The sequence below is a fragment of the Epargyreus clarus genome, unplaced genomic scaffold, assembly GCF_041222505.1.
Source record: "Epargyreus clarus isolate Ecla_fem2 unplaced genomic scaffold, WU_Ecla_fem_2.2 ptg000005l, whole genome shotgun sequence".
NCBI classification, from domain to species: domain Eukaryota; kingdom Metazoa; phylum Arthropoda; class Insecta; order Lepidoptera; family Hesperiidae; genus Epargyreus; species Epargyreus clarus.
The window spans coordinates 3,325,584-3,349,689 of NW_027332213.1; the positions used below are offsets into that span (position 1 = coordinate 3,325,584).

The 24,106-nt window shown below is 33.6% G+C and overlaps 2 protein-coding genes across 3 annotated transcripts in view; one reads left to right on the forward strand and one right to left on the reverse strand.

The window, feature by feature from the left end:
* The window catches only part of twin (CCR4-NOT transcription complex subunit 6-like twin), a 268,905-nt gene extending 266,477 nt beyond the window's left edge, over nucleotides 1-2,428 (reverse strand). For both annotated transcript variants that reach the window (XM_073093871.1, XM_073093870.1), the window contains exon 1: nucleotides 2,298-2,428. The gene's annotated coding sequence lies outside the window, so the exon portion shown is untranslated. The remainder of the gene's footprint in view (nucleotides 1-2,297) is intronic.
* Nucleotides 2,429-6,174: 3,746 nt separating this feature from the next.
* LOC140757949 (transmembrane protein 135) lies at nucleotides 6,175-23,328 on the forward strand. The gene is made up of 9 exons (XM_073093867.1): nucleotides 6,175-6,706; nucleotides 7,773-7,903; nucleotides 9,234-9,360; nucleotides 14,410-14,561; nucleotides 14,964-15,075; nucleotides 17,946-18,098; nucleotides 19,381-19,521; nucleotides 20,287-20,453; nucleotides 21,118-23,328. Exons 1-9 carry the CDS (start codon nucleotides 6,548-6,550, stop codon nucleotides 21,170-21,172), a joined length of 1,197 nt encoding a protein of 398 aa, XP_072949968.1. The 5' UTR covers nucleotides 6,175-6,547; the 3' UTR covers nucleotides 21,173-23,328.
* Nucleotides 23,329-24,106: the final 778 nt, after the last annotated feature.

Sequence of the window (24,106 nt, forward strand, 5' to 3'; positions counted from 1 at the left end):
ACAACTTTCACAAAGGCACAAAATAGAAAAAAAAAAATTATGTTGAATTCCAATCTCCTCATATGAGGCGATGCCACTGTGGGTGACCTTAGTTAGGTTTTTTTTATAATATAGGAGTAGCAAATGAGCATGCAGTCCACCTGGTAGGTGGCTATTGCCGCCCATGGACATGTGTAAACAATCCCAGATAGGATTAGATTTTCCTACCTGGCCTGCCACAGATGCGCCACTACCCCTGAGGACTAAGTTGGAACGCAGCGGAAAAGTATGTCTCCCTTACCACACCATTCAAACCAAAACACTGATGTTTTAAGGTAGAAATAGGTGTGGCGATGGTGTCGCCTGAGTTGAACCACATAGGGTTTTACCACCTTCAAATATATTAGTGCATAGTGTTCAACAAGACAAATCTTGGTTGTGCAAATATGCAAAGTTTGAAAAATCTACATAACATTGCCGATAGGATTCAGTAGACACGTTTTATGTTGCTAAACGGCTTGGTATGAAGCAAGTGACAAGTGACTCTCTGTTCCAGAACAGTAATTTAGAGTGCATCATTAGAACAGTAGAACTTTGAACAGCAGACCCGGGAAGTACGGCGGTATGTTTGGTCCCATACCGTCATGTACACCAGATGGCGAGGCGAGCATCATGCTTACCTGAATGGAGCCTGATGGGGCAACACACTAAGAGGAGCCCGGCTACATTTCCTCCTCTACATAGTGCCAAGGATGGCCACCAGGGGGGTATTTAGTGCGGTAAGAGTCCCATATAACCCTGTGTTGCTCCCACAGCATTGGATACATTTTGAAGGTTTTCCCCGTGAACAAAAAAAAAGGATAGTAGAACTACTATGTCAAAACTTTATTTTCATTTCCAGCTGTCATTTAAAGTGAGTTTATTTTTTATAGAAATATTAGTATAATTTTATACAAATATGTGCTTTCTAATCTCAAATACTCTCTACTATGGACAATCTAAACTTCAGCCTGAAGCTTTGAGTGAAATTCTGAGGTATTTTTGCCTACTTGAATGATGTTTTGTGGTTTTCACAAATATTTTTTTGGTTGTTTTTCTTTTGTCATATTTCATTCTATACAACTGAATTACATTCTTTACAAGACGTCATGGCACATATTTTTCTTTTATGTATAGGATAACAATTAAATTGTTTACATAGTTTTATGGATATTATTTGGATAAAAGTTTCCAAAAGCAGTTTTCACAGAATATTGAAGTCGGTTTTAAAATCATTGTAGTAATATATTAGTTAAATGCAGCATGGAGCATATCATTATTATTATTATCAGAAGAGCTTATTTATTTAAACATATTTTTTATTACAAATTCAATAAAAACATTTGTTTTAAATAATTGACCAATATCATAGGAGTATTTAAATCATAGTGTTATATGTTTTTTTACTAATTATAGGAAGCTGTCGTGGATGTTGTACAAGACATTCTGTTATACCTGTTGCTGCCGCTACCCTTTTAATATGTTCATAAATTATTGAAATACTTATAATGGGACTATAAACTAAAAGAAACTACATTATGATTCAGAAATGGAATGAATTGATTGACAGACTTGCAGAATGATTTCTTATCATACCAATAACATAATAATACATAATTTTAAAAGTACACAAAATTTACTTAAATGTTTTGCACAGTCTAAGTCACTTGAATGAAATGGGGCCAGTGTCACAATGAGACTAACATATGACATTGCGTTTGTGGATGTGAACTCATCTGACACTCATAGACACTAAAAAACCCAATACATTTAAATCACTACGAACGGTATACTAATGAGGGTTTATTACAGTTATGTATAAATATTATACTTTATCTACGCAAAACAATGATAATACATTGTTATTGTACATGGATAAACTGCGCGTGTAAATAACACTAAGTGTACCTTCCCAGCACCGCGAGGGATCATTAGGGGTGCTACAAGGACTTCGTTTGCTAAACGACTATCTTCCACGCAGAAATAGGGACAACAGGAGGATTCCATAACCTCCGTCTTTCGGGAGGTATACCTAAAGATTGAAGGTAAATAACCGTCATAATACGCTTTCGACAATTACACAGGGGCTATTTCAGGGAAAAAACAACAATTTAATTCATTATTTTGACGTCAAAAACGTAAATGCGTATGATCTTTGTATACAGCTGACATGAAAGAGATGGGTCGACGCAAAGTTGACGATGTACAAGCGCCAAATCGCTATTGACATTTAAGGTAAAAATTGACTCACATCAACTGTGTAATCAAATGATACGTACCTTCATCTACTCCTTAAAACCGATTACTTCAAATTAGGATTATAATTATGGGGAATAAATCACCGTAAACACACAATAGCACAATCTTGACAAACACCACATCAAACGTCCATTTACCGACTACAGCGACAATCGACATTAGCGGCAAATTCTAGAAACTTTCTTTTAGTCTATGCTTATTATGCCATAAACAACAGTAGACGAAATTATCACAGACTACACAAGAATAATCTGTAAGACTTTACTACAAATATAATAGAAGGAATTACAATAAAGCTCTAAATAATGTGTAGAGACCTATTTATTTTCAAAACCGAAGTTTTCATACTGTCCGACAAACTTTTCTGTGCATATGGCAGGAGTGGAACATCATAGTGTTGCTAGGTTGTCAAAACTACCTAAGAAGGGGAAAATTTTAATGATCATATTTAGCATATTTTTCTCTAATAATAACGTGAAAAATTATTTATTTCATTTCAAAATAACATAAGGTTTTGTTTTATGGAGCGTAATTTTAGTAAATTATGGAACAAGTTAAAAACTTTGGATTTGGGGAAATTGAAAAATCGCTGATGGAGCTCATAGTAAATTACGTTGATGAAAACTGCCAAACGCACGGATCAGATTTTCGAACCATGCCTAACTTGTATTTTGATTTAATTTCAATGATTTTATGATTTAGAATACATATTACATCAAACCTAGCCTTAACATTAAAATGTAAAACAAAACAAAGTTTCCTAACTAACCTAACCTAACCTAACTTGTATTTTGATTTAATTTCAATGATTTTATGATTTAGAATACATATTACATCAAACCTAGCCTTAACATTAAAATGTAAAACAAAACATAGTTTCCTATTTCAAAGAAAATAATTAATAGTACTTGCCGAATAGTATAGTAATCTATACAGTCCCTACAATAATTGTGCTAAATATAATGCTTATTATTATAAATTAATTAAACCGACATTGTGATTTCACCTAATGCCTAACTACATAATCAAAATTTGACTTCGTAATAAGTAAAGTCCAAATATATGTATAAACACGATACGGTGTCGTACACGCTGCGACGTCGTACTGTGAAGCGATGTTGTATCGTATTTTTTTTTAACAGGAAAATGCAACCGTGAGATACTTTTTTTCAAAGTGATTTCGATAATTCATAATGAGAAAAAATGCACGTAATGCATAATGAGAAAATATGTCACGAGCAGAACTTAAGTAGAGTCAATAAATACTTGTATTTGTAAAAAGTTATCATTTTATCTACACTAATATTATAAAGAGGAAAACTTTGTTTGTTTAGTTGTAATGAATAGGCTCAAAAACTACTGGGCTGATTTTAAAAATTCTTTCACCATTCGAAAGCTACATTATCCACGAGTAACTAAGGCAATATTTTATATGAAATATATTTAATAAATAGATTTTGAGGCGGTACAAAGTTTGCCGGATCAGCTAGTAATATATAAACGATTTTTATTATACGACCCCTGGTATGGAACGTGACGTCAGTAGACACCTTGGCTCCATCAAACGTAAGCAACACATCTATGTGTGGTGGGGCCCTCCCGATTTGGGAACCAAGCCTCACACGACAATATTTTAGATCTTTACACCTGGTTATATATATGTAAATATAGCAATAACATAAATTAGAAATAATTTCTACATATTTGTGTAACCCTTTCGTGTATATCCTTAAAAATTCCTCGCCACTGTGTTGAAAATAATAAATACTTGTAGATTGAGTTTACACTGTGTGATATCATACTTTATACTCCCATTTACTTATTTATTGATTGATTTCAGCAGAACCTCGATAATGTATGTAGTTTTCGATTAAGTTATCACGTTTTTTACCAAGGGATTATGTTGGGGAAGTTGCAACAGTTCCTATTTTTACTTAGAGAGGTTGGTTTGAATGATTTGTATAGAGTGTATGTGGGGTTGTAACTATACATTAAGGCTACATTAATGAATACTTATTTAGTGGTAGGTTCGTAGGATGCTAACAGTAATTTTGCGGGTCTGAGTTAAGTTATACTCACGCGGATTGCCTTAAACACGGAATTATAAATGTATTACGTGTTGACGATTTTTTAGTTTATCTCTCCAAACTGCCCCACACACATAAACAGATAGATTAGGGTATGTTAATCGAGTGTATAAATAATGATATATTATTTTTTATATAACATTCAAAATTCACGGAGTTAATAGAATAGGAACCAATATGCAATGCTGAATAAATATATGAAATTTAAATGAATGCAAATACGTTTGTATACATGACCTGTGAACTCATTTTGAAGTCATTTACCATTCCTATTTAAATATATTAAGAATTCGATTTGAACAGTATTTTCAAATCGTTCTTGTTGCAAGATTCTGTGCAAATAAACTTAATCATGGTGGAAGTAAGCAAACATATGGTGAATAGTAACGTGCTTCGTGTGTTGCCATGCAAAGATGTTGTTCACCCATGGACTAACAGTTGCATAGAAGCATTTATAGATATGCTCAAATCATGTTTCAAGGGATGTGTAATATTTTGGCTGCCGCTTTATGGAATTTTTTTTGTAAGTGTAATATTTGGTGTTCTTTTTTTAATATTGAAGTAGCAAACAGGCATACGGTTTACTTGATGGATAGTGGCTACTGCCGCCCATGGAAATCTGTAATCAGCCCCAGATAAGATAAGAGACCTAGCTGGGGTCTGCCACAAATACGTTGCTAACTCTGAGAACTAAGTTGGAACGTCTCGGATAAGTTATCTCCATTACCACACCCTTCAAACCGAAACGCAGCAACTCTGAATATTGCTGTTATAGGCAGAAAAGTCTCGCGACTGGAGTCGAATCACAAAAATAAGACACTTATCTACTGTGACTTAGCAGATTACAAGTATAAATGTAGGTACATTATGTAGTTATCTTTATTTATAATAATAATTTATTAATATAATTTTTATTTTTATTTAAAAATATTGTTAAAAGCTACACTTAATATGTGTAGCTTTTGTAGGAACATAATTCTGTAAGCTACTTTCGGTTATAAAACTGTCTTAGTTTTTATTTGCACAATCGGGCCTTCTTTTGTTATAAATTCGGAGATCGACTAGTGTTTTCTACCTGCAGTATGCGCCAGTTCACGTCCAAATTATTCGCCCAACGCCAGTTTGTTTTTCGCACAAGGAATAAGAGAGGTTTGTTTGTTTTCAACATTCAAGTAGATAACTCGTCACAATTTTATTATTTTTAATAATATTTATTATTTTTTCTATCAAATACACATACTAGTGCCAGATCAATGAAAATCAAATTCCATCCTTTCTCATTTTATTCACTAGTTTTTTGTAGGACCCATCTTGCAGTGCCATTCTGCATCGTCATTTTTCTTAATTACACCTCTGATGTCGACAATTAATGGGTACTTTTCAACAGTTTTCATTCAACTTGTTTACAGCGAGGGTTTGTAATCCTATAATCATGTCTACAGTTTCAACACTTCATCGTAAATATTTCACGAAATGCCTAAAAGTTGTTTTGCTTACATTCTATGGTTGATTACTTATATTTCTTAATGATCATGTAGAGAGAGCCGCTGCCATTTTCATTTAAGCGATATACCTATTAATCTTCATTTAGCTAACTTTTAATACAATTATTAAAAGTTAGCTAAATGAATCAATTTCGGCGCAACTATTTGTATATTTTAAATAGGTCAATTTATACCGAATATATACAAATATTGTGTTCATACATTGTCTATATTGGCAAATTTCACCATGTCTAGTACGCTGAATATGCAATGACGTTAATGACAGTGACATCTGACAAAATTTAGTTACGGATTATTGCGATTGGTTGGTGAAATGACGATCCGTGACGACGTGCGAGATTGATTTGTGTCTTCGACCTTCGTCCTCTTGTCATATTACTATTAGTATTTTTTCATTTATTATCAAAGAACCTATCCAACTTAGTAAACGTTTCGTGTCGTTCGGAATAATGTAGTAAAAATAATAAATGAAACAAATTTCCTCTTCGTGCCACCACTTTTCAGATATTATTTGCGGTGTGAAGACATATAATTGTTTTAATTATTTTGAATTTTATTTAGAAGAAATTGTATTACGTATTAAATAGGCTGGCCTGTTTATTGACGGTTTGTGTTCGTGGGAAATTTCAAAATTTGTGATAACCAAAGTCAAGTGCACTGTATTAAGTCTGTATAAAAATGGTTGAAGCAAGCAAACATTGGTTTGAGAGCACATGCGCCACCGCCGAGTGTCACCAGCTAATCCATCCGTGGACTTACAAGTGTAGCGATGCGACCTCTACCATGCTGTTTAGTTGTATCAAAGGAGCTTATAAGTTTTATGCCATGGTTTATGTTGTGAGTATATTGTTTATTACAGGGATTGTGTGTTTATGTATGAAACCTTTCTAGATATTATCATAAAACTATAATCCTTCAGTCAGTTGAAATGCTGCCTATAAATAATATAAATCTGCTTATCGACAATCATAAAAAATATAGTATTATTAACCATAAAATATTGGGCTATAGGTAATGTTGTAAACCCTAAACCCACTATGATGTTATAAGTCAAACAATACAAGGTATACATATCTTAATGATAAATCATGCTTCAGTAGCCGTTATTACTGTCTGTTGTTTCAACTTGTATTTAATTATGTTACATGTATGAAATCTGGAAAATATTTTTTTTATTTTTAAAATTAAGCATCACTTCAATACATAATTATGTAACTTAAATGGACATACTTGTTGAAAAATGAGTGGCCAATTTTCTTTGATGAACATTTTCTTAAAAATACTCATTTCATTTTACATTGTTATTTTTCTTATTTACTGAGGCTATGTCACTTTGAAAAAAACTGGATTAGGTCAAAGTCCACCACCTGTCCAAGTGTGATTTGGTGAACATGCGCATGCCCTGAAGATGTTTACCTTGGCCCTTACAGTAACTGATAGTTAATATCTTACATGTTAAATAACTTAAAAAACTGAAGGTTTCTTAAAGCTGTATTAATAGGCTATCACTGCCTTAAATGGCCATATGGTTTTTATGGTTTTTATTGAAGGCCTTCAACATTATTTTTCAATCATATGATATAGATAAGTAATTTTTGCTATATCATTTATTACACATTGTGTGAAAGTATGTTTTCTCGTAAACATTTTTTTATAATTTATTACTGGACAAATTACACAAAATCAGCATAAAATCTATCATAACTAGGAATCTTTAAAAAAAAGCTTGTCGTACATACAAAAATGAGGCACAATGTATAAATATTATCATAGTCTTTGAAAAAAACACTTAGTTATGATTTTTCTGTGTCAAGAAAATTCTCACGACCCTAACTATGGTGCTACACAAGGTTATATATAAAGTATAAAAAAATGTGTTATAGTATCATGTATTGTATTTCAGATACAAATTTTAATGCGTGGTAAAAAATTGGGCAAGAAAGAATTAATCGAACAATTCAAGCTCTACTTGAAATCTGGAATCTTCGGTCTCACGGTTGGAAGTTCATTTGTCACATTAAATTGTATATTCAGGTAATAAATTTAAATAATTTAGCTACAAGCGTATGTATGACTTTCAATACTAGGTATGGGTGTTTAACAAATTTACTTTATTTTACATGTGTTTAGTAATAGTTATAGTCCACGTAAAACTCCTAGTCTATATATATAAAAATGAATTGCTGTTTGTTAGTCTCGCTAAAACTCCAGAACGCCTGGACCGATTTGGCTCATTTTAGTTTAGAATAATTTATGGAAGTCCAGGGAAGGTTTGAAAGGTGAGTAAATATGAAATATATTTCATAAATAGATTCTGTACAAAGTTTGCCGGGTCAGCTAGTAAGTTAATAAAAAATGCATATTTACAGTGTAGGTTAATTGATTCATTATTGACATTACATAGAATTTATATATTTATTACATTCCCATTGAAATAGCAAACGAGCATGCAGTCTACTTAACGTTAAGTGGCTTCTGATGCCCATGGATGTCTGTAATCAACCCCAGATAAGATTATATTGTTACCTGAGGTTGGCCTCAGGCATTGCATGACACTGTTATTAAGTAGAAATCATGTATGTGAAACATGCGAACATAACAAATGATTGAAATGAAAAATCGAATGGATAAAATCACTGATATTTTTATAGATAGATACTGATATTATATTTATATATATATTTTGATAGAGGTGGCAAGAAAGATAACTTTACCATCTATTACTATTACTTTTGATGTCATGGATAGCAACATTATTATGGAATTCAGCGAAGGCACCTATATTATTTAAAGACAGTTTTAGCCTGACATCATTAGACTACATGCCACTTAAATGTATGTTCTTAATGAGTAATTGTTTCGTAAATAAACACCCACACACATTTAAATTTTATTTGTATGTACAAATTGATTTGTTACTAGTAATATTTAAAAAAGAGGTAACATCTAAAGTTCAAGTTTTTATATTAATTTTGTGTAAAACTAATATTTTCCTTTACTCTTTTGTTCTTTGACGTTGAATAGCTTTGCTTCCGCATATTTCCCCTTTTTTTAGTTTGAAACTTGTAGTCACAGTTGGCCCTTTGCGACCTATTCTTTTTTTATAAAAGCAAACCAACATATAATCTACTTCATGGAAAGTGCACTGCCGTGCATGGATATATGTATTACTGTATTACACTCCCCATAGGAGTTCTATCTGAACTTGACCACAGGAGCAGTGCTACGCGTGAAGACTGTGTTGGCAACTGGGCACTCAGGAAATTAGAAATCAGTAGTTGCTATAATACAGAGAGAGATGTAGCAATTGTCCGCGAAAGGGTTCTACCACCTGAGAATTTTAACAAATAATGTCTTGATACAGGAAGCTATTCTTCAGCCAGTTCTCGTATTACACGACGGTGCTGTTGCCCTGCACCCTGAGCGGTCTCGCCGTCTATTTCGAGCCGCCTCACAGGCGGGTCATGGTTGTCAACCTGTTCGTTAATTTGGTGAGTATAATCGATTTAGGAAGATCCGTATGTGTGATACAAGGTATACATCTATCAATAATTATTATATCTCCGCTTCATACCCGTCAATAAAATTTTGACTATAGTCCGTTGAAATTATACTACAATTTTTCGAAGGTGTTATAAGGATTAAGGATGGCTAAGTTAGTTTAGAATTTCAATTTACGTAATTTTTTAATTCAACTCTTCAACCTTAACTTTTTGTCCATTCTTTGATACGGTCGTTCGAAACAATATCTGTAAATATTTCTGAGCATAAAAACTTTAAATCTGTGGACGAAACTACGGATTTATTGCTTACGGTAGATTTCCTGTTTGTTTTGAACAACGTGCGTGGCACCTTCGATATCTCTTCCTATAAGGTTCGAATGTTTGCGTAGTTGGGTTTTTGCTCTTGGCACCCACAAAGCAATACTCTTTGTTGATGACGTACTTACTTGGTAAAGAAAACGATATTAAATAGTTGAATATAGGGAAAGGTTTTGTTTTGTGTTCTTTTCCAAAGACGCGTGAAAAAAATAGTTTTTTGGGAATATGTCCCAGTGGAACAATTCCAGATAAAAGTATTGTGATAAAATTATTCTACCTAATTAAATGAACTTTGTAGATAATCAGACTTTATATAAAGTCTATATTGTCTATAACCATCAAGAGATGGTTTAATACAACGTGAGTTATATGCACGAGTGCACCACACACAAAAAGTTAAATCATAAGTCAAATTTCCTTTCAAAAATATGATAAATTCGTGTTATTTCCTTAAGCATGTCATTAATTTTATACACGACTATGGTAGAAACCGTTTAATTAATATCCAAAAATAACGAAATGAAAATTGATAATTTTCCGTTTAAATTAAGGAACGTAATCTATACTAATATTATAAAGCTGAAGAGTTTGTTTGTTTGAACGCGCTAATCTCAGGAACTACTGGTTCGAATTGAAAAATTATTTTTGTGTTGAATAGACCATTTATCGAGGAAGGCTTTAGGCTATATAACATCACGCTGCAACTATTAGGAGCGAAGAAATAATGGAAAACGTGAAAAAAGCGGGGAAAATTATTCATCCTTGAGAGCTTCCGTTGCGTGCGCTGCGTAAACGGTTCAAGATACCGAAAATATATGTATGAAAGAATTATTCCTCTTGAAATGATCTAAAAAAATGTCCGCGACAGTATATGTCTATCTTTTAAGATTAACTCACTAGAACCGTTTTTATGGTAATCCAATTTAGTCTAAATTAATGCATTATTTGTTAAGAGTTGTATCAACGTAATAATATTAATCTTTATCCAAATAAATGTGTTGTTGATTAAGAGTATTTAATTGTGAACAAAATTGTCTTTGACATCACTTCATTTCAATGAACATCTTAGAAGATATTATAATTTTAAAATAACACCGATATAAAATAATATATTTTTTTAATATATAAAAGCGAAAAGATACTCACTTTCAAAACGTATTAATCAAGGTTTTGCCGAAACTACTGAAGCTAGAATCATGAAATTTAGACTATAGTTCCATTTTATAATGTAAATGCGCACTAAGAACGGATTTTTTTATATTCCACCGTTAAGGGGGTTAAATAGGGGTTGAAAGTTAGTATGAAAGTCCGTCAATTTTAAACCAAACTCGCTGAAAATTCATATTTACCTTTCCGATTAAAAATAATAAAAATCTTATACAAGAGTTTTTCCAAAATCAACCCTTAACAGCTTATTCTAAAATTTGCCATTTTGGAAGCCAGCACTATCAAAGTTAGCCATTGCCAAAGGGTTAGATATAGGAGAACTTTAATTCTACCGTTTATGGAAAAACAACCCCTATGTGGGTTAAATAAGGGTGGTAAGTTTGTATGAAAGTCCCCCAGTTTTAATGTAAACTCTATGAAAATCGGTATTTGGGTTTTCAATACAAAATAATTAATCACCTATTTCATCATTTTTGGAAAATCATCTCTTAGTGTCGTTAAATGGGGGTTGGAATTTTATTTCAAACTCCGTTAATTTGGAAGCAGGGACTGGAAAAATTTTTGGCCTTCTGGTTGTAACAATATAATAATAATTTCTCGGTTTGGGAAAATTAACCCTTAAGGTTGAGGTAAGGTTGAAGAAAATAGAGGTTGGAACTTTGTTTAAAATCCGTTAATTTAGAAGGAAGCACTATGAAAATTATCATTAGACACAATGAAGTATCTGAGTCACTGTTTTTTTAGATCAACCCTTAAGACGGCTATAATAGGGTGTATGCAGTATGCCTTTCTGTTCAGACACCTGTTTCATCATTTTTAGCTACTCAACATTCAACCCCATTACGGTACTCTAAGTAAAGGAAGTTTCCTTAAAAACCGTTATTGAAGTTATACGTCTTTTGGCGTGTTTAGATAAAAGTACAGCCTGCAGAAACTGACTACATCACAACCACTTTGGATACATTGCTTGCTGATATTTTGTCCCTGCCGTGGGGTATGGTTGTGGTTATGTGTGGATTAGTGATGGTGATGCGGTAGACACATTAACCTTGCATAAAATGTTTGGGCTAGAACAGGGCTACAGTATCCCTTTGCTAACGTAAGAGACTAAAGGGGGACTTCTTGGGTTGCGGGCGGCAAGAATGGCAGCTCTAATCGTCCAGTCAGCGACCATGGAAAGAACCACTGTATGTGAGGCCGCATACCTTATGCTAAACTCCAAAAGTTGTTGAATACGGTTGGCACCCAACAGTTACCATAGGGTTCCCATGTATACGTTATGGGTCGTTATGATTTTTGCATAGTGGTTAGGTACTTTATAGGTCAGAGAATAACATGGACGGTTCCTATGGAATAGTCTAAATAATAATTATTGTATCTTACATGAATCTTACAAGAAAATATAAGTATTTTAAAGAAGTTTTATTGCAGTCCACTTATTAGAGTTTTAGTGTATGTTTCTGTTGAAAGCTTGACCAATTTAGGAACACAGTGACGAAAACAATGTATTCCTATTTAAGATCATTTAATTAATAAAATAAAAATATTAATGTTTCTTTATCGTTAAAATTGTTAAAGGTACAAATTTACAATTACAGTTATTTGTATGTCATATCATATTTTTTACGCGAGCGAAGCCGCGGGTTCCGCTAGTCCATTAATAAAGATTTATTGAGTGCCTTATATGATATCTAGAAATATTTTATAGATTGTGTGTGGCTATATTGTGTAAAATTTGAGCTCAAAATCAAAATCAAAATCAAATTTTTTTATTCAAAATAGGTTCTTTACAGATCACTTTTTGAATGTCAAAGCAACTACCACCACTTCACAAGGTGTTTCGTTATGGAGAAGAAGCGGCGAAAGAAACTCCATAACACACATCTTTTAAAAAAAATGTTTTTGACAATGTTAACTTAACGTAATGGTACATGTGGAGCTGGAGCTAATTCAGACCACACCGTTTTGTCAGTCAAATAATCACTTACTTTATAGTACGCTTTTTTACATAGCGTTAGTTTAACGACATGTTTAAACTTTTTTTCTGTGAGATTCAAAATGTGGTCGGGTATTTTATTGTAGTAGCGAATACAGTTGCCCACGAAAGATCTAGCCACCTTACATAATCTACGTTTAGGAATTACTAATTTATTTCTATTTCTGGTATTAAAGTTATGGTGGTTACTATTTTTTTCAAACATATCAGTGTGTTTTCTTACATACATAATATTTTCATAAATGTATTGACTATGCACCGTCAATATATTAATAGTGGGAAACAGTTCTCTTAGGGACTCACCACGCCGCAGACTATATATTGACCTTATTGCTCTTTTTTGAATAGTAAATATAGAGTCTATGTCAGCAGCACTGCCCCACAGTAGAATGCCATAAGACATAATGCTGTGAAAGTAACTGAAATAGACAAGTCTGGCAGTGGGTATGTCTGTTAACTGTCTAATTCTTCTGACTGCAAAAGCTGCAGTACTAAGTCTGCTGGACAAAGCAGAGATGTGGGGACCCCACTGGAGTTTAGAATCAATGGTAATCCCCAAGAAAACAGTTTCATTGACGAATTGCAAAGTCTCACCATTTAGAGCGACATTCATCCCCGTACTCCTTACATTTGGTAGCATAAATTTAATACATTTAGTTTTATTAGAATTTAAGAGTAGGTTGTTTGCTAGCTATGTTTAATAGCGACGGATATCGCTATGTTTACTCTAAAAGGTGTGGTTCAATGACGCATACATATTCGTAAACTCATGTTTTCATTTTGCAGTAGGGCTAACCGTGGCTTCAAAGTCCATTACTTCGAATTACCATCAAGTGACTGCATAATCGTTTACTTTCTAACATGAAGAACACAAATACAACAATAATTCGACTTCAATAAGTACTCGTACATATTGTGAATAACGCATATATTTAATACATTAATAATCTTAAAAATATAATTATGTAATCGCTCATGTATAATATTATCTCCCCTTGAATGGATAATCGCTAAAAGAAAATAATATGTAAAGTTTTTGTGATATTTTTTGTAACAGCTGCAGATAATGTTTATCATCGTGTTTATCGTCGGATATCGAATTTATGAGTATGAGATTTAGCTATTAGCGGTCACGAACCCAACTCCCGACCGCGCCCGATGCCAAAATCGTGAAATATGAACTTAAAAATATGAAAGTCAGTCCCTTTTATCGTGATTGATATGTCTATGTAATCTCAGGATCAGAAAAGAGTTACGTTACACTCTACATGTTGTAAGGGGCGGAAAGAGTAAGAGATCGAACAGCCCACACAGCGACCCAGGGTACGACGACGATATGTGTGGTCACAAATCGTCGTAAACACCCAAAGGTTGCGGTAAGTGAAAATGTTCACTGGGACAGAGCCCGGCCGGGATACGGCGCTCCGAGAAATTGCATCGGAGGGATTTTAGCGGGTAAAAATCCCACATAACCCGGTCTCGCAAACAATCAATCAATGAATGATGATGATTATTTATTGCAAACAATAAACCTGAAAATGTTGTACTATCCACAGGTATTCGAATATTGGATGAAGACGTTAGAAATGAAAGGATGGCTGCAGCGGTCGGTGGGGAGAGAGACATTTATATTTATGTGTGGCAGCGCCGCCCTGTTCTACCTCATGCGACTCGAAAGAGAGAACAAACAAAAGACGCCATTGATATGGTGAGTAGTATTGGTAGTTGAAGGTAAAACTTTCGTGGTTCTATATCGGTAGATCCAACGCCAAACTCATTTCTGCCTGACAGCAGTGGTAAGCGCTGCTATAATATGTTCTGTTTATATGAGGCATTCCTACTCCGATATTAAGAAAGTCATCTACCATCCAGCCGACGTCCAAGGGCTGCAGTGTGCACTTACCATCAGAATGATTACCATACTCGTTTGATACTTTAACAAAGAAGAGCAATTTTCAATTATTTTTGTTTAATCCGACGGTGGTATCGGTGACAATGTACTAGAACTGTCTTCAATCGATGGAAATATATACAAACCTTGCCAATATGGTAAGTGGGAGTCTAATATCTTAGTCACTCATTAATATATGAAATGAAACTGTTGTTGTAGGTTCTTCACACCACCTCGCGTATCAAAAGAAGTGGGCGAACCGAAGACAGGCATCCAGGATAAGGGACCAGCGTGTCCGCACAACGGACCATGTATAAATTATATTTTAAGGGTGCGTACACGCTGATTATTTTATGTGTTTTTTATTGATAATAATTTTTGTCTACCTTTAAAGTAGACGGTCTACCTGGTGGAAAGAAGTTAGGGTTGCTTATGGGCATTTGGAACGACAGGAGGAGTCGTCAATGTATCGCCTTAATTGGCTAGTGAAATTAAATTGATACAGAAATGTTTCACAAATTCAATTCAAGACTCAGATCAAAATTATTTATTGATTATAGCATAATCATAATATATAGGATCCAGATACCACAGAACGGTTCCGGTGCTCAAACATCTAATTATTTGACATTCAAAAAAACTTGTTTCGAACATTTTTTCGTGTACTTATTAACACGCTTTTATTAGTTGTTATAATAAACCCAATGCTAGATGTTACCAAGCCAATAATATAAAGTAATAATTTACGTAGCTTAGAGGAAACTTATTTCATAACGAAATTATATGACCTTTGGCATTACGTTAATGATACTATTTGACCTGCTATTGAAGTGACTAATTAAGGTAACTATCTGTTATGTTTGTCCTATTATAATTATTTAACGTTTGTGACGTAAATCGTTGCGTAAGTCGTAACCTAAACCGTCGTAAACTTGTATTCATTTTTATTATTATTTTTTATTTTCTTATAATATTTCAGATGATGTTGTACTTGTTATTCTATCAATAATTAATTGTATGATTGTAAGTATATTATATATTTTTTTCGGTCATTTGAATTTTCATCGTAATTTTTCTTGAAAACTTTTTTTTCATTTTAATTAAATGATTGCATTTGTTATTTTCAAAACATGTTATTAACGCGATTCTTACGCACACACAGATGACTTGACTGTGGATTTTTGTATACAGCGTAGGTATGACAAACAGGAAGTCTTATTTAAGTATGAAATTGAAATAAATATCATAGTAATACATAATTTAATTATTTACGTCGCGTTATATGGTTTTCCCGTCGTACGCACATCATTGTTATTATTACGATATCTACACGTAACTATCGCGTTGGTTAACCGTTAGAAACTTTTTGACCGCAGCCCAGAAAATCCAATGAAAACATTGTAATAATGTGAAATCATCTTAGACCATTGTGTTAGTTTTCAATAACAACATAATATAGGCCTTGTTTGTGTATTTTTTTTGACGTTATGTGCAGCGATTTACGTCCATTATTAATAATTAATCTGTCTTGAATTTTGCTTAGATCGACATTTGACAATTACTTCATACTAGATATTGTCAAATTTCCATCTTTTATTTTTGCATAGTTACATATTATGGAGTATCATGGAAATGTAAATTAGAGAAAGGAAATTAGAAATTAATTATCACTTGCTAAACGGTGAAGGAAAACATCGTGAGGAAACCTGCATACCAGAGAGATTTATAAAAAAAAAAATCTCAAAGGTATGTGAAGTCTACCAATACGCACTTGGCCAGCGCGGTGGACTATGGCCTAATCCTTCTCATTATGAGAGGAGACCCGTGCCCAGCAGTGGGACAGTAATGGGTTGTTGATGATGATGATGATGATGGAAATGTATTTATTAACAGAATTACCAAAGCAAAGATGTTATATTTGGTGTGTATCATTTTTGTCTCTAAAGGACATTTTTTGATATAATTCAAAAAAACACATTTAATTATCTTATGATGTTTTTGTTCATATTTTGGTATTGTATATATTTTGTTTTTGTACATATTTTGTTTTTCACACCAAATAACATGATTTTCTTATGAGAAATACTTTTTTGCTTTGTATGTAAGTACGAATTACTAATTTCCACTATTGTTTTTTTTTCTATTTGCCACATTGTTTTAGATTCCCAGATTACCAAATAGCAGCATTGCTATTCAATAGTCCATTAATTTACGATATTATTCTAGTGTGATTTGCGATTAGATAAATTTGCGTCCGTTAATAATACTATTCGTACGATCCAACGTTTTACCTAAAAATATCCACATTTGACATTTTCAAATTTCGATCTTTCATAGTTAAAAGTTGGATAGCTTGATTATTAATAAGGAGCACTAATAAAATTCGTTCTTTTGAATGTAAAATGAATAAAACCGTTTGAGGAAAAATAATAACATATTAATCATGTGACTTATGTATACTAAGTTTAATTAAAGTATCATGATTTTCTTGCAGGTAATTATGCTTATCATTTTTAATTTTTATTTCAAAATTATTTCAAATTACCATTTAATTATATGGTATCGTAGACACGCCATAAAACGTCTGTACATCATCAAGGTCTTTAGAGGTATATTATTATTAACCCCTTAATATCCGGTGTGTCACTATTGTAGCCAACATTCGAAGGTGGTAGAACTGATATTGAAGTTATTGATTTTGATACCTAAATCTCGTATAATAAAATTGTACGATATAATACTGCTGATGAAGACTTTAAAGGTAGCAACGAATTTTTAAAGGTAGCTTTCAATGAACTTGTTTGTGGCAATTAAAAAATAAATGGCCCACGGACCTCTGGCAATCCGCTGGCTCTACACTAGTAGTAGTCCGCGAAGTTTAAAAGAACGTTTGCGAAATAGGAACTTTTCATATCGATAACTTCTGTAGGGCTCCGGTGACTCGCAGCGATGCTTAGAGCAAAGGCTTTATCGAACTATCGAAATTTATATAGTTATAAGGGAGTCGGAGAAAAACAATGTTCCATTATTTATGAGTAGTCAGAAGTGACATATATTTTCTTTTAAAAATAAAAATAAAGTATAAAAATATATAAAACCTATTCCTATTGTCAGCCAGCAGCCTGCATCGCCAACAATTTCTTTCAGAGACAGTGGGCAAATCTTTTAATTAAATTAATCTTCATAGTTTTATCTTTTCAGGGTACAGCACAGCTGTTTGGTGTGGGGTGCGCTATGACGATGCTGAGAGCAGTTATACCAAGATTACTGACTCCCACCAAGGCGTTGAGATCGATCAAGTTATCACATCTTAAATTGGGAATGTTCTTCGGAGGATATATTGGTATTTATAGGGTAAGATACATTTTATTTTTATTATTTCTGTTTCTGATATTTGATTAGTATTATATAACACTCATGAAGTATTTATATAAGTAGGATTTTGAAAAGAAGAGGTGCACTTATGTAAATATTTTATTTCTTTTCCTATCCCTCTTATATACGGGGTGGATACCTTCAGATGACAATAAATGAACACACACGTACTACTCCTTCCTTGGAACATGTTAAAAAAAAATCAAACAAACTTAAGAATAAATGATGGGGTAAAAAATAGAACGCCATTTATAAACATCTGTTCACTCACCTTTGACAAGAGCGGCAACAGCGCAGTGTTATGAGTTATGACGTAAAATCTGCGAGTGCGATAGGTACTTATGTCTAAGGTATAAGGTAAAATATGCATTTTCTTAATTTGACGAATTTGCAACATTGTAGTTTTTTTACGTTTCGATTTATAATGTTTTTGCGTTTAGACAAAGCGTGTAGAAAATTTGAAAAATGCAAAAAAAATACTTGTGCCTAAAGTACTAAAGACATTTGATTGAAAATTTGTTTGGAGGCTTGGGAGATGGATAGGTTCATGTCGTTAAATTTATTGTCATATGAAAGTATCCACCCTGTATGTACGTATGTGGAAGTCTTTGTTATTTTTATAAGTATACATTTTTTAGTTTAATTATGTGTCGGTGATCGTGTAATCTTTCAAATTATTAGATCGATTGACGTCATGTTCACACAATAAAAGAAACAATGTTTCCCGGGTTATGGTTTACAGGTTCACAGCTGTGTTAGTATACAATACGTATGCAAAATTAATTATATTCACAATACATTATATTACTCTGTAATGGCAAAATTGTATTAAATTAGAATAAAATAGGTGTTATATCGGTTATTAAAAAATTGTAATTCACCTCTTCTAATCGAGTAACTAAAATGTAAATAACCTGTTACATACTGAGCACAGGACAGAGGCCAAGTAAGTTAAGTTAGTGGTTTAAAGGTGGTAACCCTTTGTGGTTCGACTAAGGCGACGCCACCGCAACAGCAGTGTTGAGCGGTGCTGTGTTCTGGTTTGAAGGGTGTGGTAAGGGAGGCATACTTTTCCGTGGTGTTCCAGCTTAGTCAGGGAAGGCGACGCGTCTTTGGCCGACCTCAGGTAGGAATATCTAATCCTACCTGGGGTTGTTACTGGGGGGGATGTCCATGGGTGACAGTAGGCACTTATCACTGAGTGGAATGCGTGCTCGTCTGCTTCTCCTATTAAAAAAGTAAATGAACGTTGTTATTTCAGCTAGTAGTGTGTTTGCTGTGTCGTGCGTACGGCAAGGACAGCGCGCTGTACGCTCTGCCCGCGGGCTTCCTCGCCGGCACCGCCTTCCGAGCCTCGCCCTCTACACCCATCGCTCTAGCACCCGTTACATCGTCACTACAGGTAAGCTTTAACACTTTTTGCTCGATCGGCTAATTTGTTTCCTGATATGGAGGGTAAGTAAGTAAATGGTTGTTATTCTTGGCATTTTTAACTCTTTTTTTATTTTAACAGAGATAAACATACTACAATCATAATAATACAGGCGTACTTGTTATTTTCAATCCAGTTATGTAATAAAAAGTGTTGACAGTCACCCTGGTTTATCCAAAAAAATCCAATTTTTGTCAACTCCCACTTTAGGTATGAATTTTCTATTAAAAATAAAAGATGGCCGTCTACTCCTTTCGACTTTTTTTCATTTTATTTAATAGTACCTGGATGACCGAGATTTGCCCGGTGTTTTTAACCGACTTCAAAAAAGCAGGAAGTTTCTCAATTCGATCGTATATATGTTTTTTTTATGTTTTGGACTGAGATTTGAACCCGGGTTTACTGCGTTTTAAGGCGCCCGATTTCCCGACCGAGCTATTCTAACTTCGTAAATGATGGCGAAATTTAGCTTCGTATTCTAATGATATTGTAGGAGGTTGTTGATTCAATGAAAACACGGTTAAAACGACATTTTCTGAAAATAAAACCTAGCTTGATCGATTTATCACTCCTGAAACCCCCTGAATACAAAATTCCGTTTCCGAGATTGTTGATATATATACAAGAATAGCAATTGTAATACCTTTAAACGAGCACGTTTAAAGGTATTAGATTGAATAAAAATGTTTATTTAATAAAAATGTGTACAATGAAGATAACAATGTCTCCCCGCAGATCTTAATGTCGTGGTGCTACCAACGGGGCATGATTCCCGAGCAGTGGCCACTTGTGGAGTTGCTGTACTGCGTGTGCCAGGGGCTGCTGTTCCACGCGCGCGTCATGCACGAGGACGCCTGCCCGCGGTACATCGTCAACCTCATGCACACAGTCACTAGCAACAAGTGAGTTTTTTTTTATAATATAGGAGTAGCAGACGAGCATGCTGTCCACCTGATGGTAAGTGGCTACTGCCGCCCATTTACATCTTTAATCAACCACAGATAGGATTAGATATGACCTCATCGCCAACAGATGCGCCGCTACCCCAGAGGACTAAGCTGGAACGCCTCGGAAATGTATGTCTCCCTTACCACACCCTTCAAAACGGAACCCAGCTGCGCCTAACACTGCTGTTAGTAGGCAGAAATAGGTGTGGCGGTGATGACGCAAGAGTCGAACCACAAAGGGTTCTACTACCTTCAAATCATCAACAACCCATTACTGTCCCACAGACAATAATTCTAATACGGATTTTTTTCTCAGAATGAGAAGGATTAGGCTATAGTCGACCACGTTGGCCAAGTGTGAATCATACAGTCACAATTGACAGTCTCAGTTTGGAGCTTGAATGTAAGATGTTGAGAAAATTTCGATAGCGTGGTCCAGAATACTTCTAGCGCCATCTCTTGGCCAGTAGTGTGAGTGTTGAATATGCTGTCTCTACAACTGGGGTAGTGGCCATATTGCACTCTGTTGGGTATACATTTTTTAATGTAAAAAATAATTGGTGTATGACCATTATGTATATTGTTTAATTTTCTCATGTTCAATTTTATTTTCTTCCAGAGCGGACGAGATTCAAAGTGCCTTCATAGAAAAGATGTTGCGAAGCTTACAGTAATAACATTTATTACGGTTAGTGTACATTAATAAGAGAATACAACATTAATATATTAACGGTACACCGCGCCGGTGTACTTCTGTGATTTTTATTTTAAACAGATTTAATTTAGTGCAGGGTTTGTTTCCTACTATTTATTTATGTATAAATAAATGTAATTTCATTCCTTGTTAGGGTTTCTCGGGAACGGTGTGGTTATAAGTTAATTGTTCAGTTTTTACAATATTGTTACTTAAATAATTTATTATGTAACACATAGTTTGAAAGACTGTTGTATGTTCAATTGAAGTGTGGACTTGATTATTTTATCAGGTATGTTAAGAACAATCACATGTGTTCTTCGTGCTTTTGAGATAAGTGATATATTAAATGTTATCCAAGTAATTTTTATATAAAAATTTGTTAAAAATAAAATAAAAAAAGGTATTGTTTATATAAAAACTAAGAAGTAAAGCGATTAGATTTACAATAAACAGTATGCAATACAATAAAATAAATCTAGTTGCGAAGGTTTACTAATAATACAATAATACATTAACTTTGACCGAAATACAGAAGGAATATAATGAAATGTAAATGTTTATTCAACAGTCGTTATGCCCTACAGGTTTTAATGACATGTTTGATAAATTTTAATTTTGTCCAAGCAACTTATGATCGATTGCTTTCTTTGTAAAACTCGTATGGCCTTTCATATTATTAGTATTATTGTGTGAAATTATATTATTAGTATGAAAAGTCAAATCTACGAATCCGCACTTAGTTATCATAGTGTTCTTTAGCCTGGCGATTAGATACGTTTAGAGATGACAGGGTTTAAACAATTTTTCTTCATGAAGACTTACAGTCACTCACACGAGAAAGAACATTTTAAGTACAGTGTAAGAAGTAAAAATAAATCATTCGTTCCTTCATCATTATTACAAATCACGAACAACTTTGTATTAAATAAAGGATACTATACTAATACTAATTGTAGAATAATAGAAAACACCCTGTTCTATTAAAGTTAATTAAACGATTATTTCATATATCAAATATATGAAAAGCATTTCTAGCGCTAGATATCACAAATTCGCAGTGAAGTATTATAAGTATTTATGGTAAAGATAAGCACAAGTTAGATACTTATATCAGTTGTTATCGATCTACTAACAAATGCACATTGGGTACAGAAAATGTTCGAAAAATATTTCTGATAAAAATATTTAGATATTTGCCAAGTATAGATGAACAGAGGCGAATATGCAAACCATTTTAGGTATATTCAGTATTCGTAACGTTCACAAGTTTTTAAATGTAGCAACGAAACAATGCTACTAAATATTTATGTTGTTGCAGCCACGCAACCGTTGTTTCTTTGGCTTCTTAATTAGCTATGTCCATACGTGAATACATAAAAGTTTTCCCTTTTGCAGTAATTTTTTGAATAATAAGTTTGGACAAAAAAGTGGACCGCCATTATAGGACTTTTTTTTAGTTTCATAATCATTTTAGTTCGGATATTTTTGACAGCAGACTCGAAGTTCATTTGATGGTAGGTTGGTAGGTAGGTTTGTTGGTTGGAATGTTTATAATTATAAATTGTTACTAGATTTGGGTAAATATAAGGAGGCCGTATTTTCTTTTTTTGTGTCACGCGGGTTTCAGTTTGCACGCGTTTTAAATAAAAATATCTACTTTTCGTGTGAATGCCACATGCATGGAGATCGTTAACAGATTGCAGTGAATTAAGTCACGCATGCGATTGGCTCACGCGTGCGAGTATAGAACCGCGTGACAGTAAAAAGGCCCTAACGTCGCATTTAAGTACGCAGAATATGAAAATGAAACAATTTGTAATGTTATATGTATAATTGTATACTAACATTTAACAATGTTGTTTAGTGAAGGATACGCTAGTTAAGTAATTACATACGCATATCAATTAGTAGGTATAAGCTATTGGTGACAAAGTATTGTTTTTTTGTGTATTTACTAATCGCTACCATTGTATTCAACCTAAGTACTTATTGTGAATAACTCGCATAAATCGGTGGTGCTTTTTTTATTTTATTGATTTAAAATGTAGATATTGTGTAGTTTTCAATACTACATAACATAGTTATTTTATCCGAATGGTATTACCGACTTAGTTAATTCAATCGCCACCTCTCATTAGAGGAATGATTGATTCATTTTAAATGCACGCATATTAGTATGCATATTCCATACGCACTCCGCACAATATTTTGGCGACTAGAAATACCCCCATAATGACATCTAGGAATCTGCTTGAACCGCTTCGAAATTAAATAAATGTATATTATTTGTTTTTATATCATAGTCAATTATGATATTTTTCTTTGGTTTAAAACGTAAAAGCTTTATCGGCAACTTACAACCGAAAACAAAGTCATTTACCCCCTATAGTCGTGATTTTCAGTTGGAAGTATGTGGGGAAACTTATCCACAATGTTTCTTATGAATAGTTATCAACTGAAAGTGTGCTAATACTCAGCTAATAAGTGTAATATATTGACTCAAATAGGTCAAGTTAACCAATAGAAATCATTCCAATATATTTTTTTAATTTACTAAGTTATCCCAGTTTTTATGTTTAAGAACTGCTTCACACTAACGTGTCTAGACGTTTGATATAACATATTCGGAGCGCAAACGTTAATTATGACAATGCGACGCATGTAGCCAATATGTATGTTAAAAAACGCTAGTGTGAAGAAGCTTTAACATGTGTATTACCTATATCACTACAACTCTTTATTTATTACTTAAAAAAGTCATATTGAATAAAAAAAGCTGAGCAGCAATAGGCTGTGAATCCTGTCTGTCTGTGTGTGCACATTTATTTGGACATACTGAATTCATATAAAATGATAATCCAATAGTGATGTACCTGTTCACATCTCGCTAGTTTTAAAGTTAAAGTTGAAG

Bases quoted from the DNA above. Each gene is read 5' to 3' on its own strand.
- LOC140757949 (XM_073093867.1), top strand. From the start codon at position 6,548: ATGGTTGAAGCAAGCAAACATTGGTTTGAGAGCACATGCGCCACCGCC. The intron at 15,076-17,945 runs GTGCGTACACGC...TTATCTTTTCAG, and splicing joins GTATAAATTATATTTTAAGG to GGTACAGCACAGCTGTTTGG. The intron at 18,099-19,380 runs GTAAGATACATT...TTGTTATTTCAG, and splicing joins GATATATTGGTATTTATAGG to CTAGTAGTGTGTTTGCTGTG.